Below are 27,701 nucleotides of genomic sequence, written 5' to 3'. Positions count from 1 at the left end.
TCCATGGTATATTAATTGAATATTAATACTAAAAACACTTTAAACAAGAAATATTTCTTACAAAAAACGCTGCTCGCTTATTGAAAAATATTTTTTATTTCAAATGTTTTTGAATGTGTCATTTTATTTTCACATAATTATTTTACCTTAAAAAATGTAATTTAAAGCAAATACTTAAATTGTGTGTCAGACAATGGTTTTTGGGTTTCTTTCTCTTTTTACATGTGAATAAATATTATTTTTTGTTACAGAAGTGAATACTCAATTTCTGTCACTTTAGTTCAAATTCCTAAGGTCAAGTCTGAGGGTCACTTCATCACCCTAGATATTTCAAGTGTGAAGTATCCTATTACAAACACAAACTTTAATGGACTGTTTCGATGATAATTCAATGAATATCTGACAGTGAATTACAGTCAAAAGTCATAAATACCAGAAATGCTTTTTTTGGGATTTGGAATTTTAGCATGACATGTCCTAATAGACCCTTTTCCCAGACGTTTTGGGTTTACAGTAGCAGCTGGAAATCTATAAATTATAGTGGAGTTTCCATTTTCGCAAAACTGTTGTCCTTAGAACTATAATTGCTGCTTGCTTCAGCTTCTGATTGAGTAGTCCTAATGGGACGTAGCGGGCTAGAGCAGCAGCGTGAAAAAAGACATACTACAGTACTATGGAGTTATTTCATGACGCTCGCTCTCACCGCTGTTAAATGATATTATATTAAAAATGCTTTTACGGTTTCAAAATTAATAACACCCACGGAAATATCATTTTATCATAATACTGTATAGGCAGTATAGCCCCGGCCCATATACAGTAGAGTTTATATAGGTTGCCAAATAATGTATGATCAAGATAAATATCTGTACATAGTATATGATTTGAGTCTTTTGAGAACAGAATAAAAAAAACCTCTAAGATGACGAGTGGCTAATTACCAGGTCACTTTTTTGGTATATACCGTATTACTATTTTATTCGAATAATTCGCCTGGGGTGTTTGTTTGGGTGTTCAATCAAATAAATACCCGCCAAAGAGGGGAGAGAGAGACCGTATTGGTGGCGCAGTTCCAGTTTCGGACACAAAATGGGTTCTAATATTTGAATGTCGTAAAACCACAAAATTCTAAAAATAATGTTATGGTGATTTCCAGAAATTAGAAATATCCTCTGTTTGATTCAAAAGTATTTTCCTTTTAATAAGGTTACTATTGTATTTCGCGAATGCTGAAAAGGTAGTACTACTGTGGGATCAGGTGCCGTTTTCGGCCACCTCGACTTATATGGACTATACCATTATTATGATAGGGGTGTGGTGTATTATGTTTTATGTAGAGAAGGGTGTCTATTGAATGGGAAGACAATACAATTGTTCTGTTATGTAACGTACAGTACAAACTACAAGGAACAATACAGAACATCAAAAACTAGCATGTTAAAAAGGCATGTTATTATTAGGTAGGCCTACTGTGTTAGGGAATGCCAAGATTTTGTAACAATATTACTATATTAACTAAATATATTTTATATAAAACAAATTGTATAGACAAATTTAATGAAGAACCATCTACTAACTGGATAAAGCCATTTAGGAAAAATAATAAACAAGTTGATCATAACGAGTGGTTTTCAAAGGCCCAAAGCAAAACAAAATTCCATGCAAAACAACGTTAACGGAATATACTATGTATAAAGGAACCAAACCTTGAACAATATTTGTTAGATAAAACTAATTTTAAGAGTATCCATTTAAAATTTAAAGCAAGATCAAACTCTCTAGATCTTGAGGGTCGTAGAAAATCATGGTCAAATCATAACACAGGATTATGTAAGATGTGTACAGTACAAACGAAAAAGAAACAGTAAACCATTTTTTATTTAAATGTCCTTCATTAAACTCTGTTAGACAATAATTAAGTTTGTACCGGGATAATTTTAATCAGTGGACCTCAGTTAAAACACCACTTTATGCTAGACAATTTATTCACTGAAAATGAAACATTAGGAAAAATCTTTGATTTTTATTGTAAAACATATTTAATGAAAGCATGGGTTACTAGATCTACAATTTTATCAACATTACCTCTCTCAACTAATTGATTAATATAGTAAACAAGCTACAGACATCTCTATGAGGATGTATCTGTAAGTTTTATTTATTTCTTAGGCCTATCCTGTATTTTTGTTGTTCTGTTTTTATTTTTGTAGTTATATATATTGTACAATATACGTATTATGTATTTTCATACAGATCTAATTAATTAGTTTACATTTTGTTTTGATGTTATAGTATTTAGAACTTTGTGGCTTATGTTATTTGTAATTTTGTCTGTAAATTGGATGCACCATTAACTGATAAATGTGTGACGCCGATATAAAGATTAAGATTTTTTTTTCTCTATTTTGCTATGGATATTATATTATGTCACCATGATATTCCGAAATAAAAAGATAAATGAAATGAATGAATGAAAAGGTGATTCCTATGAATAAATAAATAAATAAAAACTATATAAGTAGGTATACTTACTTATTATATATAAAAACTAAACTAAACACTACAGTATAATCAAAATTAAAGCATATTAAATACTAGGCCTATGTTATTCCTATATAGATTTAAACACTTTAAATTTTAGTACAATCGGATTCGAAATTAGAAAATCTTAAATACTACAATACAATCGGAATTAAAACATCCTAAATACTACATTACAATCGGTTAAATTACCTAAACTCTATAATGTTGTGAAATATGTAAAAGAATGTTGGCAAATGCATTCTAATCGGCCCAATCCTATCAGTAGATAAATCATATTTTTTATTTTCTTGAACTAAACATAAATAAAACGAAAGAAATAAGGATTGATTTTCGAAAACATAATTGGTCTGACAGTATACATTAATTAAAGTAAAGGAAGTAGAGATTGTTAACAATTATTGATAAGTATCTGGCAGTAGTGTTTGACTAAAGCTAAATGGGTGGACATGTTGATCGTAGTTAAGAAGTTAAATACAAGGCTGTACTGCTTGAGCTAGGAAACTCGGTTCTTTGGGGTAAAGCAGGATATTTGTATTATAGAATGTTTATGTTTTACTAATCAGTGATGTTCTATTTGGGCATATTGTATATTGGGCTAGGAATATCAGTAAGGGAATGTAAGGGGGATAAAGACCGAATTGAGAAGGTGCTGGGTAGAGCGTGGAAAGTAATTGGTTTGTCTAGTATGCAAATGCTTGACTCCTTCTACAGCGAACAGCTTGCCGATGTATTCCATGCTATATTGGAAGACACCAATCATCCTCTTCATGGCGACATTATCAGCTCCGTTTTACATTCGCTATTATAACGTTTTGATGCAAACGTTGTTCAATTAAAACATGTATTTCCACACAGAAACGTTTAAAAACGTGTTTAAAACATGTTTAGAAAGACCAAACCTAAAAACATGCAATGTCAAACGCTGTGTTTTCTGGGAACAAAATGGTACAGATTCACTGACAAAATTATAATGTTTATTTGTTTTACTGATTACCTAATAATCATTATGTGATAAATGTACTACTGTCATCTTTATTAAATGTACTACTGTGTTATCGTTAGGTAAATTATATTTTTTATTTGTAACTGGAATAAAAACTTTCTTTATATACTTTCTGTATCTATAAATCTGTAAAAATTATATAGAAATAAAGAGCCATAATATACTGCATTAACTTGAAAACTGAAATTAATTCTACAGCATGCAGGGCGTAGTTGTTTTCCCTTTGTTGCTGACACAACAAGAAAAACAAAAGAACAAAAAGAGCAGTATTTTAACACATTAACACACTCAATTAATAAATGGGACACCCCTATTTTCCCATCTTTTTATAATGGTATAGTCCATACAAGTCGAGGTGGCCGAAAACGGCACCTGATCCCTACTGTGTTTTAAAGCATACATTTGTTAGTATGATTGATTTCACATAAAAAAGATAGCTAGGCTAGGCATCTGGACTTAGTTAGGCCTAGGCCTAGGCTAGCTAGCTAGGCCTAGTAGGCCTCTAGCCTAGTAGTACTAGTTAGTAATAGCCTTAGGCCTAGGCCGGGCCTAGCCTAGGCCTAGGCCTAGGCCTAGTAGTAGAAAGTTTACTCTAGGAAGAAATCCTATTGGCCCTCGATCTAGAGGCCGGATTAATTAGATAAGTTAGCTGTTAGGGATATGCCCCTAAAAACTAATAATTTATATTTTATAACTTCGTTCAATCATGGAGGTATAAATATACCTCCATACATGGTTCAATCATGGAGGTATAAAAATATTTTTATACCTCCATGGTTCAATCATGTTGATGACCATTAATAATGACGTCATTGCCCTGACTGACTGCTGAAGTGACAAAACAGACAGCGTTTTGAAAACAACAATAAACACATTATGCATTTCAATCTAGCTAGGGTATTTCCCATAAATATAAATTCCATTATCATAGGAAATTGGTCAATCGTGTGTGTTACAGAGCATAGATGTACCAATGTGGTAAGAAAACTTAAGTACACATTAAAATTTTGATCACAAAATGTAATGTGTCATGTGATTTATAAGAGTTTCATTTGGCATTTGTTGAGCAGTCTTCACAATTTTGTAACAAATCCCCAATAAACTATGCTAAAAAATTTTCATTCAATATAACTATAGGTACAATGGACCCTAAACATAAAAAGACACTGCGGATGAATCGTGTTGCTTTAGCTCAAAGTATAGATGCCATAGATGTATTGGAAAAACTAGTAGACAGAATGATATATTCATCAAGAAAAATGGAAGACATTTTGGTAAGTCCTTGTCCTATAAAGAACGTTCGCTGTGGTAAAGAATATGGTATAATAATTGTCTTTTGTATAGTGCCTAACCAAAATAAATTTTCTTTAGTGCAGTATTACGACCACAAGGCTAAAACTAGGTAGAAATTGTGTCATTTCATATTGCTTTGCGAAACAGATATCATGGTATCATATGCAATCTTCAAAAGAATATGTTTATTTATTAATAATTTTTTGTTTTTTTTTCAATCTTTCTACATAACAAAAAAACATATAAGTATAACAGGGGAGTAGCGGAAAAGCAAAAGTAATAAAACTGTCATCTTGTGATGTGCTTGACCAGCCACTGTCAACTAGGAAAATACAATAAAACTGAGATAATAACAACAAATTTTGAAAAATACATAGAAAAATATGCTATAATGTAGTATAATATTGTATATGGTATTGTATCCAAGCTTTTGAAAAAAATATGGTATCGTCACAGCTTTTGTTTGTTGTGTGTTTAAATATTAAATCTTTTTGCCTAACGTCGCTCAAAATAATCTACCTAAACCTCTAAATATTCTACCTAGCTCTTCAAATAATCTCTTCTTCCAATTGAAAAATAAAACCGCATTTTCATGAGGCCCGAGCCCAGGCCATGACATGCAAAACACAGTATTATACCCAATATGCTACTGACTTGTACTTAAAAATAATGAATAATTCATGTGATAAAACTGAGACCTTTATCAGCCAGTTTTGACCATACAGTCCTATTTCTGACAAGAATTTGTTCTTTGTTATGTGGCTATTATACTACATGTACAGTATACATTAATTTATGTTTTTTAACTTTTGTGTACTCTAGTCAAAAGGCAGTAAGCAAAGGATTACAAACTTTCTTCTAAATGACATTGAAACACGTGGCCCAAAGGCGTACAAAGCGTTTGCCGAGTCGCTTGTGGAAACTGGTTACGGGCACTTGGCCGATAATTTAATTCCCGGTATTTCACGCAATGTGATATCTGATCGAACTGAAGAAGCTTATCCGGGAGGAGTACCTATGGAACAGGAATCATCAGCAGTGCCAATCAAACAAGAACATGTGGGAAATGGGTATGCTGGGAATTTGAATGGGACAGCGAGATATGTACAAGCAGATCATAGAAATATTTCAAATCAAATATCAGGAGGTTAGCTTATTATTATGTTATATTGTGTATTATAATTGTGTCTCTCCCTCGCTTTGTAATGTTGTAGTTCTTTATAGGCACAGCCAACCATTTAATGTTTTCTATTCCCCCAACATGCATGTAAATTAGTATTTACAATGCCAATAATAAATATTTGGTGTGAAAACTATTGTCAATTGCAAGTGTTTCAGAAAATCAGTGCATGGTAAACGGTCTAATAATTTGACCGTACCCAAGGCCGTAGTGAGAGTTTAAAAACAGGGGAGGCAAAAATGCTTTAAATATAATTATTAATGTAAAATATGAGGAATGGGGTGGGTGGTGAAAATTGAAATTTAGTTGAGGCAAGCACCTCGTCTTCCTCATGCTGACTTTGGCCCTGTTGTACCAATGGATTACACTTAGGCTGATCCTGAGTGTAGGCCTAAATAAAGTTGATCCAAACAAACATTTAAAGTGGATATTTTTCATTTTAGATCATCTGCAGTTAGGCGTAAACCCTGATGTGACGGGTATGCCTGTTTCGCAACCATCAACAGTGATTCCGAACATTGATCCAGACAGGGTAAGTTATTTTCTATTTACTGTTGTTGTGTTGCTATTTAAAAATTACGAATATATGTGACAGGTGCATTAAACAGGCAATTTGAATACGAAGAAGATAAAACACTGAGTCAAAAGCGCACACCAACTGAGTCACATGTATATGACCATGTCATTAGACAGACCTGGCCCTCTAGAGGTCAGTCTGTCTAATTAAAGGTATTCATTCTTCTGACGAACAACGAAACTGTCAAGATAAGAAGGTATTTACCATCTAATCTCTCGTAATTGATTTGATAAAAAGAATTGTTTACACTTTAGTAACCAACATAGTTTGTATCACACAAACCACATTGACATTAATGTACACAACGCATTGTGAAGTAATTATTCTGAATTAATGTTTTATTTTTTGTGTATAATTTGTGTATGATTTTTTCTAGTATCACTGTATAAGTCATTTTTTCTTTGTTTAAGGTTTATAAAATGTGTACAAGTCCGCGTGGATTGGCTATAATTATCAATAATGACAAGTTTAAAACCATGAAACAAAGGTTAGGTACGGAATATGATGTTCGTAATCTTCAGTACGTTTTTAGTAGACTCGGCTTTGATGTTCAGAAAAATGAAAATTTAACTGCTTCAGTAAGTATTGATTTTATGTATTTTATTTCAATACATACTGCAGACCCCTATTAAGGGACACCTTCAGGACCTGACAAAGTGGCCCCTTTATAAGGGCATCCTCTGAATAAGTGTTGAAACATATTTCCTCACATTTGTTTTATAGGAAAGTTTGCGCTAAAATATGGTTTCCCCTGATTAGGGGTGTCCTAAGGGATGGGTTCTATTGTTTGTGATAGGTACAGTCCATGGTCTCTTCATGCTTGAGAGATTCAATTAATCAAAAAAATGAGTTTGGAACCCTGGGTTACTAATCAGCTGTAAAGAGGAAATACTGTATATTCGGACCAGACACAGCTTAGTTTGGCAGTGTAAAAAGGGTAATAAAAGTTAAAACTATGTTTCCAAGATTTCCCATAGAAATAAAAGAGGGAAAGTCATATCTCACTAACACAATACGTATACTATAAACTGTGAAAACACCACACATAAACTCATTGAAAACTTTGCATAATGATATGGGTATGTACAACAAATCATGTTCTTTTTTTGAAATTTTTTTTTCAGGGAATTAAAGCACTATTTCAGGCACTAAGCGCGTTTGACCATTCAAAGTTCGATTGTTTGGTTGTTTGCATTTTAACGCATGGAACAAATGGCGGTCTGTTTGGCACTGATGAGGGTATTATAGGTATTGAAGAATTAACCAACTGCTTTCACGCTAACAAGTGTCCAACATTAGCTGGAAAACCCAAGTTGTTTTTTCTACAAGCTTGCAGAGGGGGTAAGAGCAATATGTTAATTCATTGTGCGCATTTGGAGGTATTGTGGGCCGTGTGTTCTGACACAGGTTTGATGACCTGACCTAGGTTGGTTTCCAGTCGTCGCAAATCAAAAGCTACCAACTATTGTTTGTTGATGAATAACAGGCTTGTACAATGGTAGATGACCTGTTGGAATTCAACCAATCAAATCGTAAAGATATATTTAATTGTGTTTTAGTTTTTGGATTTTAATACTGGTAGTACTAAAGGTATTCTAATGCTGTCAATCCAATACACAAGATTAATGTATCATGCCTTCTCTTAGAATTCCCTGTTCAATGTTGCTAAAACTTTTCTATTAACGCTTGATAAATGTTGGTCTGAACACTGAAATTTTTGCCCTACCCGACGGGGCACCTAGGTTTTTAATTTGGCGCTATTTCCCAAGACAAATCTTTGTATGATACAAATAAAAAAAGTAAACTAATTTTTTTTTTCATTTAAAGAGAGTGTTGATAACGGAATTGAGTCAACAGATGGCGCTTCCGTTATTGATCAATCAAATGTTCACGCCGCTCGCCAAGAATTCACCCCTCAACAATTCAACTTTCAATCGTCACTTACTCCTATGAGTGATTCCGCATTTAGCAGTCAGCCAGAGATGGGTGAAGATTTAGTTGATGCTATGCGCGATAAATTACCAAGCCAGAGTGACATGCTGCTGGCATATGCTACTGTTCCAGGTAAATAATTTTTAAATATTATAGTACTACTGTTAGTCACTTATCCAAGGATTAGTCAAAATTTCTTAGGGAAATTGCATTTACTCATGACGAGCCCAAATGTATAAACTTGAAAACAAACTTTCTCAGAATTATACATACACTTACTCCTAAAATCTCAATTTAGCTGAATTCATTATTTGCTTGAAATGTTCAATTTAGCGCAAAATGCAGGGCACCCTCTAAGCGCTAACAGTAACAATCAACAGAAAATGTAAAAAGCAAAAAATTAATTGTTAAAAGTGAAAATTAAAAAGGTGGGATTTGAGGAGTTGTTAGAATGTGGTGAGTGATTCGTCTGTTACGTTCTAAACTTGAAAGATGACACTGCCGCGATGTTTACATAGTCTTGTTTGCTGCATTTAACAAATGTTTAAATTGAATGAAATACAGAGTAATAATGTACTAATTGTTTTCTTTTCTTATACTAGGATTTGTGTCGTGGAGGAATTCAAAATGTGGGTCTTGGTTTATACAAGCATTATGTGAGGTACTGCTACAGCATGCAAGTACAGAGGATTTGCTTTCAATGATGACAATGGTAAGTTAAAGCCTGGTTTCCATAAAATCGTTACAGAGTTTCCATTAAAATCGCTACACGCGTAGATGTTGCCGATGCAATCGGGAAGGCTCCCCGATTCATCGCAGTCAAATCGGCAAAGTTTAATCATGTTCAACTTTGCCGATTTTGTCCGTGATGAATCGTATACGCGTACCAAAGAATATTTAGCGCTCGCGTACTAGATCCCCGATAACTTCTAGCGTTTCCATACATTACGTGTACAGCCCCATTAGAGAATGTGTTCATTTTGACCCGAAGTTTTTCAAAACTTCGGGTAAATGTCACTTAACCTCCTACTGTGACATGTGTTTATATAAGTCCAACTTTGATAGACAGGTCGTTAAACCTTTTGATCATCGCCGACTTCTGCTAGTTTTTGCCTGACCATTGACCTTGCATACTGAAGAATGTACCTTTTCCTAATCAATCAATTACAAGAGAGCTAATAAAATCACAGGGGTATAATAGGATTCAGGTCATTAATCACCTGCTTAGTTGATTTATCTGATAAGGATTTTGACCAAAAAGTTCTAATGGGGATGTACACCTAATGTAGAATCGCTACGCTCTGTCGTGTAGCGATTTTATGGAAACCAGGCTTAAGACTTTCTGCTTCAGGACCTCTTGTACCACAGTGGCACTGGGTCTCAGACACGGATACAAGTTCCCTAAAATAGATCCGATTTATCAATCATCAAAGTTCCCAGAGAAGAAATTGATTTGTAACAAATATCTGAGTTCCCTGACAAACATCTGAGTTCCCTGACAAACATCTGAATTCTTTGACAAACATCTGAGTTCTTTGACAAACATCTGAGTTCTTTGACAAACATCTGAGTTCTTTGACAAACATCTGAGTTTCCTGAAAAACATCTGAGTTTCCTGAAAAACATCTGAGTTCCCTGACAAACATATGAATTCTTTGACAAACATCTGAGTTCTTTGACAAACATCATCTGAGTTCTTTGACAAACATCTGAATTTTCTGACAAACATCTAAGTTCCCTGACATCGGAAATCTCAGACTAATTTCTCCTAAAAATCTGAATTTGTGAGCGAGGGCCAAGAAATAAAAACTTCATAATAATTCATCAAATAATTTTTTCTTTTATTCAGGTGAACCAAAAAGTAGCGTATGCGTACGAGTCTTCAAATGGGAGACACAAGCAAATGCCAGCACCCGTCACCATGCTCAGGAAAAAAGTTTTCTTTTTTCCAGGAAGATAGGTGGTCTTATTTAATGGTATGGTTATATATACCAGCAGCTGGACATATTATGCTAGTTGCAAGAGTCTATAACTTCAAGCATTTAGCAATTATACTTCAAGCTAGATAATTCTTGAATTAGTTTTACCAACCACCTTCATTATAATAATAATTAGGCTTGTATATTGTAGTGCATTACACTGTAAAGGCTAGCTCAATGCACTTTATTTTTTTTTGTATAAAAAAGTATGATTGTAAAAAAATGTAAATTAAAAAAATGTGTAAATAATTTGAAGGCATTAATTGAGTAGTGGAGGCCTATTAGAATAACCTTTTATTTTTTAAGGTATAAGTAGGCCTGAAGAAATCATTATGATAGGAAGCAAACAAGGCCATATACATGGCTGCAGTCGCGTGCCCAAGTTATTGCTTACCGACATAGTGAGCTGTAAAGTTGCGTTGCACGAAACTAATACGAAGGACTTGTAATGCAAACTGTTTAGCCAAACACTTGGTGTATGTTGGGTCTTCCGGGACTATTCTATTAATAAAGTTTTGTAATATTAGGCTACTACTTCTCCAAATTTCGCATACAACAAGAACCCAATTCATACTATAGATGTATTGTAAATGCCCAACTAATCTAGGTTCTAGTCTGCGTCGGCGATTGAGTATTGTTTAAAGATAGACATTTTGGCAAATTTTCATGCGTATAATAAAAAGCCAATTGGAATACTAACAACATAAAAAAAAAATAACTAGAGACTTGGGACAAGTTAGTAGGGACTTTACGAAACACGACGGTTCGGAGAGGACGACGAATATCCTGTGTTCGCAAGAGCATAAAATCATATACAGTCGGCACAGCTGTTTTATTAGTTACGAAACCGTGCGCGAAGATAACGACTGGCAGTATCTCTCTCCGATCCCTCCCCTGTCTCGTGACGCGGTCCCTTCTGAATCGCTTGGCTCTGGTGATACATATAGGCCTAGCCTTCCTAGCTGAGGGCCTTGCATTCAGACGCCGCTTTTAACACAGCCATTTTAACCCAATAAAAATGTTATTTCATTAAACAAATTAGAAGTTCAAATATTGTTTAGAGTTTTTAAAATTTCACATTTAAGTGTAATTTGAACTGTATATTTAAGGTTATATGTACATTATTTCTAGTCGGGGAAAATGGCAACTTTATCATGATTCATGAGCACCGTTCTGTGGCCTCCCGTCGTGTTTCGTAAAGTTCCTAGTGTCGAACAGAGGTGCCCGATTTAGAGAGAACATAGACAATGTTTTTACAGTATTACACTTTAAAATTTTTATTGATTTATTTAATAATGGTACGGTGGAGGCACCTTCTAATTTCAGTGAAATGTAGAATAAAAATAGAGTGATGATGATGACAAAACAGGCATAATGCTACTATATTTTTGTAGGTTTAAGTACTGTACTGTATGTGGAGTTTTAAACTGGATATGTAGTGTAGATGAAATCTGTGTAAATAAATAGCAATTAATCTATTCTACAGTACTGTGCATATGCTATATACCAACAACATAATCTGTTATATAGTATATTGCTTAGTAGTCTAATGTACTTTTGATTATTGCACTTTTGGTAATAATAGTGCAATACCCTATTTTTAGAATATTACATATTTGAAAATATAGAAATATATATTTATTCCTTGCATGGCACTTAAAAGCGAGAAGAAAAAAAAACAAAAATATATTTGAGTGATATTATTTTTTGGAGTATACTTCATTGTCAATTTAATCTTTTTTTTTAATTATCAAATCCATGGATCTATTAGTCTATGGTAAAACTATTACAGTATACAATTTGTACACAGGAATTCAATTCTGTTAGGACATTACTTTGCTTAAGGGTGATACTATACTAAAATGCAGTACAGTATCACAATAGCATGAACATTTCCTTTATAGTTTGGTTAATTTGTGTCAGTTGTGGCCCAATGTATGCTATACAAAATAAAAATTGAATAAACAGCTATGTATTGTTTTGTAATAATTATTGAATTTGAGTGACAAAATATGTAATATTATTTGAAGTGATTTGATCCAGGAAGAATACAAGTTCCAAAAAAGACCACTATTTATACTGTACACATTCTTTTGGGCAAGTTGCTCTTGTCCTTTGGATGAGTAATAATGCCGTTGGTTTGCTTGAAGAACAAGCATGTGCACACAAAAATAAATGTCTATGGGACCTGGAATTTCTGCACTGCAGCTACAATGGGTACATAGAGGGCCTAATCCTATATACCACGAGCTTCTTGGATAATATACATAATAAATATAATTTTATATATTATTGTAGATCATAGTGCACACACAACGCAAATCAGCTACATCTGGCTTTTTATATTTTATAATTATGTGGAATTGCATTGAACGCGATACTGTTGCATAATGCCTTCCAAGAAATACAGTACCAATAGTCTTCCTACCTGCAAATACATAGAAGGCAGTGTTTGGAAAATTCTGGTAACATTGTGTACATACAAGACAAAAAAAAAAGACAAGGAAACATTGTTTTCTACTGTGGGAACATTTAATTGACAACTTAATCACATCATACATAAGTCCACAAGATGTATCGATAAGGAGTGCATATGTCCTTTAAATGGACCCTGCCACACCAAAGGTCACAAGAGGCTACTAAATATTGTCTAGCCTTGTCCGATACACAAAAACACCTTACACATTTTAATAAGATAGCTAGCTTTACCAACTTACAAAATCAGCGTGAGAAAAAGACTAAAAGAGGGGCATGGCTCCACCCCCAAAGTAGGGATGTGGCTCATAGAAGCGCCACCAAAAGGACGTTAATAAAAACTCCTTTCGAAAGTGGGAAATGTGACAAAAGCTTTTTCCCAGTGGGGTACGTCTCATAGAGTCCACCCCTAAAATAGGGATATAGCTTTTCGAAGCTCCACCCCCAAAAGGGGGACGTGGTTTTCAGAGCTTCGTCCCGAAAAGAAGAAAAAGCTTTTGAAATCTACGCCCCCCCTTTTTTGTCACGAAGTAAATAGATAATACATGACAACATGGTTATTGATGACCTAAATTTCTACAATTCAAAAGTTATACACCAATAGAACGTGAATCAGATACTTATCAGAAGTATTAACTATCTGTGTGTTCTAAAACCTACTACTTTTCATCTATAAAATGGAATAGTATTACTTGTGATAATGGAATTACGGTACAAAGCCAAAAATCATAATTTTTCTCTCATGAATATTACTGAACTGTGCGCAATCTGATAACATATGCACCGATTTCTCCGCTAAGAGATACAAAGCATCCTTTAAATTTCACCCCCAGGATGCCAACAACAGTTCTACACAATGCATCATCATTTAAACACTTTGTACAAATATTTTTACCCTCTGACATCAAAGCTATCAAACGCACCGTCCATTATGTTTGACCCAATTTGCATGCTAACACGTTTAATGTTAGGCAACACACATGGGCTCTCGTTGAATCCAAGTGATATTTGCCCTTACATTATCAATGGCACCAAAAGGCCCCAATCTCAAAGTTAACATTAGTTTATACTATATTCTTAAACCTGTAATCTTAAATGGTCATGACTCGGACCCAGAATTTAAGAAATCGAGAACAAAAACGACTGTATTTTCCAGTACTAAATTGTATCGATCTCGTCTTCAATCGGAATGTCTTTTATTGTGTCATCAGTGAAGCGTATTTGATGTAAACAGCTTCAGTTTTGGTTTTTATTAAATTTACTTTCATTCCTAGAGATTAACGCAACATAAATGAATCTCAACATGTTAAATTTCACAATTATCATGAAGCCAATTACAGGTTTTAGTGAAATAACACCTATTTATATATTATATATTTATATACTTTAAGTAATTTTTCAGAATTTTATTCGTTATTGAAAATGCAGTAGAAGTAACCAAATAAATGGGCCTTGTAGAGATAATTTAATTTTCTATTCCAATGAATTCGTAACAATTTTTTATCTATGGTATAAAATACCAGATGGCGATGCTCTATATTGCGGACAAACAAGATATTGCTTGTACCGATAGAAACAAGCATAGTAGTTGATTACTATATTGTAACTCACCCTAAAAAAATCATTTATTACATTATTACAGTATATTATGATATTTTATAAAATAAGTCACCCTTTAGTTTAATGTATATATTTTGATATATTATAATTAATGTTATTCTGAAATAACATCATTCAGAAATAAATAAATTCTCTTATACGATCATGTGCTAACTTTTTTTTAGTATACAATTTGCTACTAGAGAAAATAGATTCAACGAGTCAATTGAAAACAACATTACTGTGCATTCACTATCCAGGTGGCAATAGCCACCTGCAATCAGTGTGTGTGTGTGTGTTCTGTATACTGTATATTGAAGTCAATGTTTTTCAAAAGTCTGTGTGCATGGATACATACTATATACTTGACGAGAGAGATAACAGAAACAGTTACATACAATTAAAAATAGGCAACATGTAACAGTAAGTAAAAACTAGTGATTTTTTAAAAGCTTAAACGGTTGTTTGTATATTACTAGAAAACGCCTGCAACGACGACACTTGTACACGTTGCATTTATTCTGTATTAATGCTTAAATTAATCGTTTCTACGAACCATTAAAGACGCTCTCATATGCTCTCAATATATAATATATACAATTTCCAATCAGGAGAAAAAAAATAAGCTGATTAAGATATTGTCGAACATGATTTAAATAACTAAAATGCTCAGTTGAAAAAGTGAAGTCTGATTTAGCACCTTCTAAAACACTAAAGATTGAACAAATATAAACCCAGTGAAAATAAATGGCACCAAGTACAGAATTGACATCACTGGTTTTTGTTGCTCACACTGTCCCAACAAGATCAGCGAGGGTTAACTTCACGTTAATATATCAATTGTCGAGAAAAACACTTTCTATACACAATCCTACAAGGATGAATTTTTCCAGTTACCATAAACATTGCGAGTGTAGTGCGCACGATTGTTCAAACGTACGTAGTGCAGTACCTTACCAGCTTATTTTGGGGCAAGTTAAATTCTGTCCGTAAATAAACTTAAAAAGTTGACAAACACAATATGAATTTCTGTCAGGACAGAAACACGCAGTGTTTGTTTTCTCTGGCATAAATATAGCCATTTACCTGATTGACAAACAAATTCTCAAAACCTGTCAATCGTGAAAAACTTGAATGTGCTACTATAGGAATTGCACGTCCACGATAACATACACGTACATGGGACTTAGTCTAACCTAGCCTAATTACGAGTAATATACAAGAATTAATACGCCATGCTTTAGGTGGGTGTAATGTTAAACTACGAAAATTCTCTCTCGGTCAAGAGAATTTTACCCACATATTATAATCAAATGTGTATTGAATATTTAAAATACAATTAAGAAAAAAGATAATCAAAAAACATATCTGGACTAGAGAAAAACAAAAATATAAACATTACATCATTTACATCAAACAAGGGAAATAATCTGTGTTCCATGGCATGATAAAAAATGCCAGTGAATTTGATAAAAAGAAACTATTAAAGTTACACTAATATATGCAGAACATAATATTCCACATTCACACTACAATTGTGTATTTTCATTTATCAAGCACTAATGAACAGTTTTAACCTCGCTCTGATCAGCAATAGTCGTCGATGCGAGAAAGCTAACAGTGAAACTATACGCACAATGTCTGACGGTGATCAGAGAACTCGGGACAACTATGTGTGTGTGTTAACGTGTGCACGCATGCCCAGTGAGTTGATATATCACTGTGATTATACTGGCATCCTTACATGCTATACACACATAGTCCCGCGCTGTACCTCAATCGTAAAGGGTGCTCGCTGTACAAGAGTTCATAAACGCTGTCGGGAGAAGTCAATCCATTTAAATCTGAAACCGTGAAAAATTGCAATATTGTGCCGGGATCAAAAATGCTCCGTCAGTAATGTGAACACAACGAGAGGGTGGGGTAACCAATCCAGCACTCCTCTCACGACAGATTCCATGCCTAAAACATACTCAAAACAAATGACTGACTTGACAATTTTTTTCCTAGGTCTTTTTTTTTCTTCGTTATTTTTTTTCAAAGATTTTTTTAAAGTTTGAAATCTGAGCATTTGTACACTGTGTCACTACTAGATAAGACAACTAAAGCCCGTCTTCTCCTATACAGCCCAATTGAGAGCACAATTCACTACATTTTGAGGGCAGGGCAGAACCCATCATAGTAAATGAGTTAGGCTAAATATAATACAATTGCTAGTGAGAAGGGGAGGGGATAAGTCTGATTAATTCCATATCTTTAAGAAACTATCCCATGAGCCAGTAGCTACGGCCATTCCATCTTCTGTCACTCCCAAGCAGCTAACCCGATTGTCATGACCTGCAAGCACTCCTGTATAAAACAAATATTTAAATCAATTAATATTTATACCGATTTTTGCATTTTGGTTTGTTTAAAAAAAAAAAAAAAATCATGATGCTAGTTTCATTATTGTTAAATATAATTACAATAATTTTAAATACAAGACGGAATAGGAACACTCCGAAGTAAGCTCCAAAGTAGCAGTTTGTTCGGTGTAAGCCATGGGTAGTGTTTTGGATTAAGGTACTTCAACCTTACTACAGACAATTCACAATGTAATGGTACGCGCTAGCATTGTGTACACACAATTACTTCAATGCTCACAGGTAAATTGCACCTTGCGTTAAGCATCATATTGACATTTATTGGTAATAACCAGTGTATATTCTATATGTTGAGTAACTGTACCTCAGACTATGGCCGTCTGAATATTAAATACATAAATTAGACATTGAAAACAGGTACATACCGGCTCGTTCGCCTTTCATTGAGTCCCAAACGTTGCAGTTAAAATCATCATAACCGGCTAAAAGCAGACGACCACTCTTTGAAAAGGCCACGGAAGTAATACCGCAGATGATGTTGTCATGAGAATAGAGTGCCAGTTCTTGATCCGCGCGAATATCAAAAAGCCTACAGGTAGCATCATCAGAACCAGTTCCGAATGCTTTGCCATTGGGAAAGAACTATGGAATAAGAACAAGTATTTACTTAAAATTTCTATCAACAATACAATGATCATGGGTAGCATTTGGGTGTAAACACCTACAATAACAAACATTCAGGAAGTTCTATGATAATAGAGGGAAACGGTAAACTGCTATGACGTTAATGAAAAATGCTGAGTTGGGAATACCAATACTGGAGTCTAAAAACCGGAAACTCTCCTAAAACCAGACGTTTCTAGAGGTCCAACATTCATTTTTACCATTAGAAACACATTCTGATCAGACTATACAGAAAACCAGACATACTGTACTAGACCAGCCCAAGGGTGTCCGGTATTGAGAGTTGCACAGTTATTGTTGGAATAAATAAATAAAATCTTCATGTTAAAAATCGTTTCCAAAAAATACATACTGTATTATTATTTTAAAATTCATCATCAAAAATTTACATTTTTCAAATCAGGTAAATTCGTAATATCGCTTTTTCGTAAAATTAATGAAAATCATATTATATATTTAAAATTAATTGTGATTAAATTATAATTAATGAAAGAGGCAAAAAAAAAAATCAAAAAAAAATCAGAGTAGCCATGAAAATAAATTTAAAATTATTATAAATAATAATTTCTGAACAGAAATGATGTTGGAAAATCCTCTGTATGTTGACGGTATCAAACATTACTTCAGTAATTATTCTATTAAAAAATTATACAAAAAAAAAAAAAAAAATACGATTTTTGTGTTTACCTGCGTTAAAAAAAAATAGAATTGATTTTGCAACCCCGCCTTACAAGCAACTTTATGGATTAAGGTGAATTAGGATGTACAAGGCTAATAATAAGCTAATGGGGTGAAGGATAGGTGACTGCACATGCTCACACTCTGTAGTCATAATTACAACACCTGCAACCTCAATCTATTCTTTACATATGCAGGGAATATAATATATTATAAAAATTCTCTCCCATACCGGACACCTTTGGGCTGGCCACATATTATTATATAACAACGTATGTCTGATTTTTTTATTTTATTGTTTTTTTATTTCAATAAGCTGATGATTAGGGACCCTTCAAAAAATACAAGATGATAAGATATAAACATGCAACAAATAAAATAAAATAAAAATAAATAGAATTTATAAAGATAACCAAAATAAAATAATGCACAAAATAATTAGAATAAAAAGGAAAATCAAATAAAACAATAAATTATATTGGCCATCTTAGAAAGAAAAGACAGGAAACAATAAGCAATTAAAACAAGAAGAAAAAAAATGTGAAGGAAGAATAAGATGAAGCGTGTCGGATATCTAAAAGAAGAGAATTTTTTTCAAGTTTTCTTAAAAGTCTGGTATTGGGAATGTGTTCTAATGGTAAAAATTAATTTGGCACCTTTTGGACCTAGAGGAATGTTTGGTTTTGGGAGAGTTTTCGGTTTAATAATAATATCCTGGATTTATATAGCGCCTAATGTTGTCTTAATCTAACATCCATTTATACACCTGGGTGGAAAGAGGCAGACGTAAGTAAAGTATCTTGCCTAAGGATACAAGCAATGTGGCAGAGTTGGATTCGAACAGCGATCTCACGATCAGTAGTCGAATATCCAACACACTGCGCCACACATCCTTACTTTCAAAGAGTCCGAGAGAGTCATGGGTGAGTTGACTATAATACAATAGTAATGGGTTTCAAATGCTGTTATGTTGGATTTGGAAGTTTTAAATAAGTGAACAATAATGCCGGCTTGATGATTTTACTATGGGACAAGGATATGTATTAATGTATACAGCCTCATTGATAGCTTCGCTAAAACTAAAGGACAAGAATATAGAGTTACATTTTCTTTTTTTGGCTCCTTTTTACACACATACATATTGTATTGTACTATTTATGTATGATGATGAGAGTAAAGTTGGTATAGATGGTATAATAGTTGGTATAGTTAATTGCAAATTAAATATGAAAAATGAATTTTTTAAATATGTCTGATTTGATATTCTGCGATTAACTTCCTTTCTATTGAAAGAGCTAGTCTTTTAAGTTTGGTTCCCACTAGGATGCAAGTTGACCATTCGCAAGCAATGGATTATCTTAACTGTTGCTTTGTGATTGGACAACGTTTTTGCATTGCGTCCAAGTGGAAACCAAGCTTATTTTCACTTTGAGTGAAACAAAAGAGAATAAAATGTGGAAAACTTACACAAACTGCATTGATATCGGATTCATGGCCTGTGAAAGTTTGTTTACACATGCCATCTCGAATATCCCACAATTTTGCAGATGCGTCGCAAGCTCCTGAAACAAATGTCCTACAATCGGGTGCAAGGGAAAGGCTCATTACATCGCCTGTGTGGCCGGTGAAGGATGTTGTTTGCTGTCCTGTTTCTATGTCCCAGAGACCACTGTAAAGATTAGAAAAAGTAGATAAAAAACTCATTTATTAGATATTTACTTCTATCACAAAGATTAATCGATTTATGTAAGGATGCAACATTGAAAAGAACTCTGAGAAAAGATGAAGAAATATTTATTTGATGGTACTTATAAGGACACACCAGTGTAAAAGACGAGTATATCAATATATAAATCAATTGATGTTTGTTTTGGTGCAACAAGCATACTATATTGTAAACATTTTTATTGTAAAGCTATGTCTAAACTAGTTTGACAAAAAAAATGTGGTGTGCCCATATATGGACATACTGATGTCATATCACCACCATATTTGGATACTGTATATCACTATCATAATTGGGCACATCACACCTTTTTTTTGTCAAACTAGTTTGATAGTGTAGACAGAGCCTAAAGGAATAATGGCGATTACTTTTAGACTTAAAAAGTGGTGCTTAATAATCAATAATCATCAGCGCAAATCTTCTTTTGCATGTGGCACAGAATGCAGAAGTTGCAAGTTATCACATGAACAGGATATGCATGCAGAATATGATAATGGTTGCTAAGGAAATAATAGTAAATTCCACAACATTTTAATAATTTATTTTCTTTTGCCTTGGGGAAAACAACCTAAATAAAGGTAGAAACTGTTAGTCAATAATAGGGAAAGACTTCAACATAGTGACTTAGGCCAAAGAATATATATCACAAGAATGAGTAATCCGCGATTTTCCCTGTAACAGTAATATTGTCCATGTGGTAGGGCGCCGCCATAAGTGTGGATGTATCTGGGATGTATACAACTTTTTGTGAAGGTTTCACTAATCAAAGGCTGGACCACCGGAGTATTTTCCGATGATAAAAATGTTATCAACTACATGCCAACATCATGTTAAATACTATTTGGATATTTAATTGTTCGTTTTATGCAATTTATTTAGTAAAAACTGCCGTATAAACAGTTTGCTTTATCAACCGGGCGCTACGATAGCGTGACCGGGCGTGTTGGTGTTTACGCGTTTTCACAAAGGATAGTTTAATAATATTCCTATATTTAACTTGTTTCTGGTAAAACAAATAAATGTTAATGACATTTAACATTTTCTCCTATTAATAACATGTGTTTTATACTAATTTATATCATAAAAACAATACTTAATTTACCGGGCGTACAGTAGTACACGGCAATGGTAAAGAATAGGCCGTGCTGAGTAATATTCGTTGATTTTTGGTGTTGCTGTGTTAGGCCTTTTTTGTGAACTAACTTAGCATGTTAGTAAATAATTGTCTGTAAAAGTGAATAAACACTAGTTTGTTAATAAATATGTATTATAAAATAGTTTACAATTGCAAAAACTATCATCATAATTCTATTTAATGCGACATGTATCATGTCTATTAAATCAAGTCTTATTTAGTATGTATACATCCGCCCTTATGAGGGCGGGCATCATTCACTGGAGCTCTCTGTTACAAATTTCTCATGCAAAAATCGCGGAATACTCATTCTTGTGATATATATTCTTTGCTTAGGCTTACACACTCTGTTGTCAACTGTAGAAGCCCCATTTATGTTGCATGTAGACTTACAGAGGAAAATCGCTATCTAATACCCTTTTCACACTGCATAAATTGTTACAACTTGTTACACCTTTTAACATATTTTGATCTGCTGACTTGTTAAATGTTTTCATACACGCATTCACGAACCTTGTGAACTCTCGGGAGTAGTATTGTCATTGTGAAGTTGGTGGCGCTATTTGATTATTAGTCCACCCTTCATAATGATAAAAATGTCACGTTCCAATACTTTCAAACAGGTGTACTGTGATTGGTCAGTTTAAACACCAGGACAAAGCACACATGCGCAGTACAAATTTGAGACAACTCAAAACAAAAGGATATGCCTCTTGCTGGTGGGTTTTATTTTCCAAAGATCGCACATAGCTTCCCACTCAAATATTGGGAGGATTTTCACGAACTTGTTACCTTTTGTAGGTGTGGTATAGGGTAACATTTATTATAATGTAATTGCTATCCATGTAAAAATATCATACAACCACCCAACCTCTCTCATTAATAGTAATACTTATCCTCACTCACCATGACATGTCCCCTGAACTTGTCACAATCTGACTATCATCAATGAAACGACAACAAGATAGATAACCTAGGAAAAAACAAGACAACAATTAATTTATTTCATTACTACGAATATTGACAAAGATAAAGCGAGATTAACAATATAGTAAAAAGCTCGAATTACTGTAAATGTATATTGCACGATTGATGTAGGATGACGATGCAATTCTAACTGAACAGAAAAACACACTTTTGTAAGTAATTCTACTTCAACAGAAAAACTAAATATTTCTTTATTCTGAGGAATAGAAACTATCCATTTGAAGATTACAATACAAATACTTAATTGATTTTTATATCAGTTCCAATTTCTACAAAATTACACCTATTCTATAAGGTCTAGATTTTAAATATAATTAATTTAATTAAAAAAATTAATATAATTTAAATTTAAAAAAAAAACAACAATTTATTTTAACAATTTTCCTATTCTATTGCACTTAAATTATTATTACCAGCTCTTTTATAAAAAACAAATATAATATTGAAGACAAATTGTTTTCTAAATAAAACCAAGGAAGGAATAGATTTAATATAGCTTTTAGTCTGTTGGTTTACATTTACACTACAAAGGAACAAAGACCTCATTATTATGCATCATGCATATATTCATAAGCAGACATTACGTGTCATCAGGTCGTATTCTTCTAATTAAGCATTTTGAGATGAATTAAAGGCTGGAGTATCACAGACTGCTATAGTCATGGGAATATCTATTATCGATGAGCTTGTGAATGGAAGAAATTGTACTAATTACAGATTGTTTTTTTAACCACAGGTGCAATATACTTGAATTTAACTTTCTAGCCTTGAGAATTACAATAATTCCCATGAATTCATACTTATTCTAATTTTCGAAAATAAATTGAAAATGAGTTATTGGCATAGGATATTTATTATACCTTCAAAAAATTGTAGAAAATACAGTAATTATGCCTTTTGTATTCTCTTAAAACTTTAAAGATTTAGTAAACTTGTTTTAAATTGCAGGATATGATTATGATGATTTACTTTTTGTGGTAAGGTAATCTGCTGTAGATTTGTGAATGCCTGACAATTTAGTAGAGTTCCTAAATGCTTGCATTTAACAATACTGCTTTGCATTGTTGGCATTCTAGACCTACCACCACAATTCAAATTTTTGGTATTGAGCAATAAAAAGGATTGAGATATGACAAATTCCTGTTTCTACACAACACAATACTAGTAATATTTGTAGTGATCGTAACCAGATTCAATATTGAATTATTAACCAAGAGTGTACTACAGTGTATTAGTCAAAATGTAGTTACCAATTGTACTCCATTACAATAGGAAAATATTAACAAGAATTGTATCAGAATATTGGAACTAAAAGATACTGTACAATCATGAAAGGAGGTCAGGAGGTTTCAATAGATTTGTTTAAAAAAAATGGGTGTGGCAACAAATGAAAAATGTCAGTGCATTGACTGGCCAATAAGGAAGTAGTTATGGAGGATTGTATGAAAAAAGGCTGTAGACATGAAACAGAAAATTCAGTATAGAAAGTAATTGACTATATTTTATTTCAAGTCTTTTAGGCACATGGCCAAGGTTTACAAATAGTAAATTAATCACTGTCCTATCATAAATTAATCACTGTACTGATGATGATGATGACACACTTTTATAACTACCGGTATGTACACTGGACATAGTCATTATCCAAAAAGAATTGTTCCCCCACCAGAACTAAGAGTGAGTCGATGCCGATATTATTGGTTCTTTAGGTAAGGTAACAGCGACCCTGTCTATAAGTGTGTGTATCCAGTATAGTTAAGCAAGGGTACTATTTTATTACTCCTTTAGGTCTGTCTTAAGTTCCTATTGTTATACTAACCAGTATGACCAGGTAGCTCTCTGCTAACTCTGACGTTTCCTTCCCTGGTTTTAAGGCTGTAAATTGAACAGATGTTATCGAGACCTCCACAGGCTACAAAATTACCGGATGGTGCATACGCACATGTCATTACCCAACTAGAACGTAGTGGAATTGCGTGCACCTAGAAAATCAAATATTTAAAAACACATTTGAATAAGGTCCAGGAAAAAAAAATCTTTAGTATCATTAGAAGGGTTAACTGTAGCAATCGCCTTAAAAAAGTAGGGATTAAGACTCATTTTTCTTAGCCTCACCTAAAGTAGGCCTATCATCTATAGAATGTGGGCTGTGACAGTCTGACGATAGCAAACATTTTAACAAATTATGAAGGGACTAAAATTTATAGTATGAGCTTCAATCCCGTAATATACTGGGATCTTATTACAAGGAAAATGGGAAAGTACAAAAAGAGAGAAAGTATGTTGCCCTAAAGTTACCATACGTAACTCTGTGGACAGATATTTATTGCTGATGCAAAGTGAATAAACAATTGTTTACCTTGTTGGTTGTATAGGAATCCCAGACAATAAGTTTACCATCTTGAGATGCACTCACTAAATTTCTACAATCACTATATAATAAAAAGAAAATATTAAAAATGTATTACTCTTTTATTGTTATTATTTTAATACACTATTGAGCCAAGAATTAAATTCAGCAACAAACATGTCTAAAGCTCTGTCTACACTATCAAACTAGTTTGACAAAAAAATGTGCCCAAATATGGTGATATGATTAAATATGGTGGCGATATGATTAAATATGGTAGTGATTTGACATCATGTACATATGGACATCACATTTTTTTGTCACATAAAGTTTGATGGTGTAGACAGAGTTTAAAGCGTGGTTCCCACTAGAATGCACCAACGAAAAGTGTTGTATTGCGTAATCACAATTGAGAACCGACGTTTGATTTCACGCAGGCAGGGGAAACACAATTATTAGAAGGGCATTTGCTTACGTTGCGTAGATTGCGTTACATTGCGTCGCTAGTGGGAACCAAGCTTAAGAGTGAAGAGGACTTAAAGGCACTGGCTTCCCTTCTATGTATTGTTTCCATCCAATGTAATGGAAAATGACTGGCTCAAGAAAATACAGTTAAATTACCAATGATGACTAAATTATTCCCATAACAGCAGGTCTTGATTATTAATTAAAATATTAAATCTTTAGAATTAGTACAATACTAAAAATGATATATATATTGTACTAAGGTAACAAATTGCGAGAATATTATTGTAAGTCTATAGTTTTTATAATGTAAATTATTAGAATACAAAGCATCACACAGGTGTGTTTCAAATTTGAACAAAGGAAGCAACAAGGTAAATATTGATTTATATATTAAGGCAGAATATTTTGTACTAAAACAGTTTATATTCTGAGAAGATGTATAGAAACATTTGGCGAGTAATAATGCAAACAATAAAAATTGTTTGAAACATGTCAAATAAAATCAATTTATTAAATAATTAGAAACTAAAAAAAATATTTGATTTGGTTAAAAATTATGTATTAAAAAATTTATTTTAAACCATTTAGATGAAATTATTATTTTTTTTAATGAATTTTATTACCAATTATTTTGAACACATGCAATGCATAATGTGCTTCAACACTTTCTTTTAAATCACAACATATTTACAGCAAAATTAATTCGAAGCTGTTTGATTCTGGTGTATGAACAAACTGCACAAACCGTATACAATAGTGTGTGAGCTGCTTGCATCATAAAGAAGCCGCATTTCCTTGTAGTTAGGAACAAAGTCCAAAAGAATCAAAGTATTGAAAGCCGAGGAAACGCTAGGCTCTTCAAAATAATCATTATTTTGTGACATGCTTGGTTACAAATTGAGTATGTGAAGTATTAGAAGCACAGTGTTATGCTGTAACAACTCAAATTAGTTTCAAGCTTTGATTCAAATGTGGCCTTCACATCCCTTTTAATTACAGATTTTTAAAAAACAAAAACATAGTTTCTGGTTAAATCCAAGGGTGTAATTTTGAGAGCGTTGACTGTACAAAGGTCAAGTTACACAAACAAGCGGTAACGGTAAGTGGAAAATAAAAATATAGAATCTGTTATTCCTTATTTATGACCATTTTACACAAAACGGGCAGTTGAGCGGAAAACACTCACAGATTCTGTGGGACCAACTACGAGGTTTTTCGCTACCTTTACTGCTTGTCTGTGTAAATTGGCCCTAATTGTATTGAAATGTTCATTCATTGTCCGATTAAATATTATATTATTATGAAGGGGATACACCTCAATGCAATATGGTTGATTATGTCAGTAAGCTGTCTGGTCTGTCATATTTGGAAGGGATACAAAATATGTTTAAAAAGAAAAAAAGAATCATTACTGTACCTTGAATCTGATGCCCAATGCATGGCATATATTTTGGCCAAATGGCCTCTAAGTGTTCTTCTGGTCCTCATTTGTATGCGACCAACTACTTCCAAGCTTTGTGTTACTGTGAATAGGGATGTGTCATTTACTGCTTTTCGGGCATCCTAAAACACAAAACAAAAGTAAACTATGTTACAAAATTGTATGCATATTTTGCTAATGTATGCTGTATGGTAAAAACGTGGTTATATTTTCAATCTTCATTTATATTTAACATAATTAAAACAAGTATTAGGGATAAAGTAAAACACAGACTATATTTAATTGGGCACAAACCCTGTTCAATTCTGTTCAGCTACAGTCCCAGATTAAGTATAAGATTTCACACGCCCTTATTTCTATAATTGTTAATTATCTCATTATCAAGAGAGAGATTTGCATTATTTGCTGGACTAAACAGCTAACATGGGATCAAGTTGGTTACATTCTTTATCAGAAATATAGTTCTGGTGTTGTGAACAAATTTGGATCATTATATAGAAGTACAATTTGTTGTTGTTCCAATTAAAGTAGAAAAGTAGTAAAGACACAACGAACAGAGAAGATATCTACTGTATGATGAAATTTAAACCTACTTCGGGGACCTACATCGCAGTAAAGCACAGTGCGCCCTCAACAACGGCGAGGCGAATTATGTCCAGATTGTAACAATATTAAGATCAAATGGAAAGTGATAATACTTTTTTTTATTTCATACTTATCTATAATTTATTAGGAAAATCATCATAAGCATACATACAAAGTGATAACATAAATTACTGACATTATAAATACATTATTTGCAATGGTCTAATGGTACAGTACAGATAATAAATACTGCAACATTTGTACGCGTAGACTACGTTTCGTACGCGTGGCAACTTCGTAGGTTTCGCGTGGCGTAATCTACGCAAGCTAACATGCTACGCGTAGTCTACGCGTAGCCTACGAAGCGAGAGCTAGGAGGGGAAATCCCAATGTTCAGATTATTGTGTACTGTGCTGCATGCACCACACACGGAATAAATAACGAATTTGAATACTTAGTTTTCATCAAATTTAAAATGCGAGTTAATTACTGTGAAGTAATAATAAATGTATTATTAATATTAATATTTAAATTACTGTGTGTTGGTTGTGTTAAAATGGGACATTTATTTTTATGAAAGAACAACAAGTGTACATCTATCACCGATCGGCCAACGTACGGACGGCGGTCGTCGTCTGTTTGTGTGAAATGGCCTCCGACTAGGCCTAGCTAGCTAGCTAAAAAGGTAGGGTTACCGGCGTA

General features: G+C 33.4%; 2 protein-coding genes across 3 annotated transcripts in view; one reads left to right on the top strand and one right to left on the bottom strand.

Annotated features, from left to right (window-relative positions):
- The first annotated feature begins 1,042 nt into the window (after positions 1 to 1,042).
- Positions 1,043 to 10,968, top strand: LOC140044846 (caspase-3-like). 2 transcript variants are annotated; one of them, XM_072089530.1, is made up of 9 exons: positions 1,043 to 1,237; positions 4,685 to 4,821; positions 5,663 to 5,987; positions 6,464 to 6,552; positions 7,008 to 7,175; positions 7,722 to 7,938; positions 8,425 to 8,661; positions 9,132 to 9,241; positions 10,379 to 10,968. In XM_072089530.1, the coding sequence occupies exons 2-9, from the start codon at positions 4,690 to 4,692 to the stop codon at positions 10,487 to 10,489; spliced, it is 1,389 nt and encodes a 462-aa protein (XP_071945631.1). In that variant the 5' UTR covers positions 1,043 to 1,237; positions 4,685 to 4,689; the 3' UTR covers positions 10,490 to 10,968. The 2 variants fall into 2 exon arrangements, with proteins under 2 accessions (XP_071945631.1, XP_071945630.1); XM_072089529.1 differs by lacking the exon at positions 1,043 to 1,237 and adding an exon at positions 4,397 to 4,525.
- A 2,050-nt stretch (positions 10,969 to 13,018) lies between these two features.
- Positions 13,019 to 27,701, bottom strand: part of LOC140044845 (guanine nucleotide-binding protein subunit beta-1) — a 33,654-nt gene continuing 18,971 nt past the window's right edge. The window contains exons 4-10 of the mRNA XM_072089528.1: positions 26,391 to 26,536; positions 24,515 to 24,587; positions 23,975 to 24,137; positions 22,075 to 22,141; positions 19,775 to 19,976; positions 17,371 to 17,587; positions 13,019 to 16,931 (exon numbers count right to left, since the gene is read on the bottom strand). Of these exons, the coding sequence (XP_071945629.1) occupies positions 16,825 to 16,931; positions 17,371 to 17,587; positions 19,775 to 19,976; positions 22,075 to 22,141; positions 23,975 to 24,137; positions 24,515 to 24,587; positions 26,391 to 26,536 (975 nt within the window). The 3' untranslated portion in view covers positions 13,019 to 16,824. The remainder of the gene's footprint in view (positions 16,932 to 17,370; positions 17,588 to 19,774; positions 19,977 to 22,074; positions 22,142 to 23,974; positions 24,138 to 24,514; positions 24,588 to 26,390; positions 26,537 to 27,701) is intronic.

The sequence above is a fragment of the Antedon mediterranea genome, chromosome 3 (genome assembly GCF_964355755.1).
Source record: "Antedon mediterranea chromosome 3, ecAntMedi1.1, whole genome shotgun sequence".
NCBI lineage: Eukaryota > Metazoa > Echinodermata > Crinoidea > Comatulida > Antedonidae > Antedon > Antedon mediterranea.
This window is presented reverse-complemented; position numbering and strand designations above follow the sequence as displayed.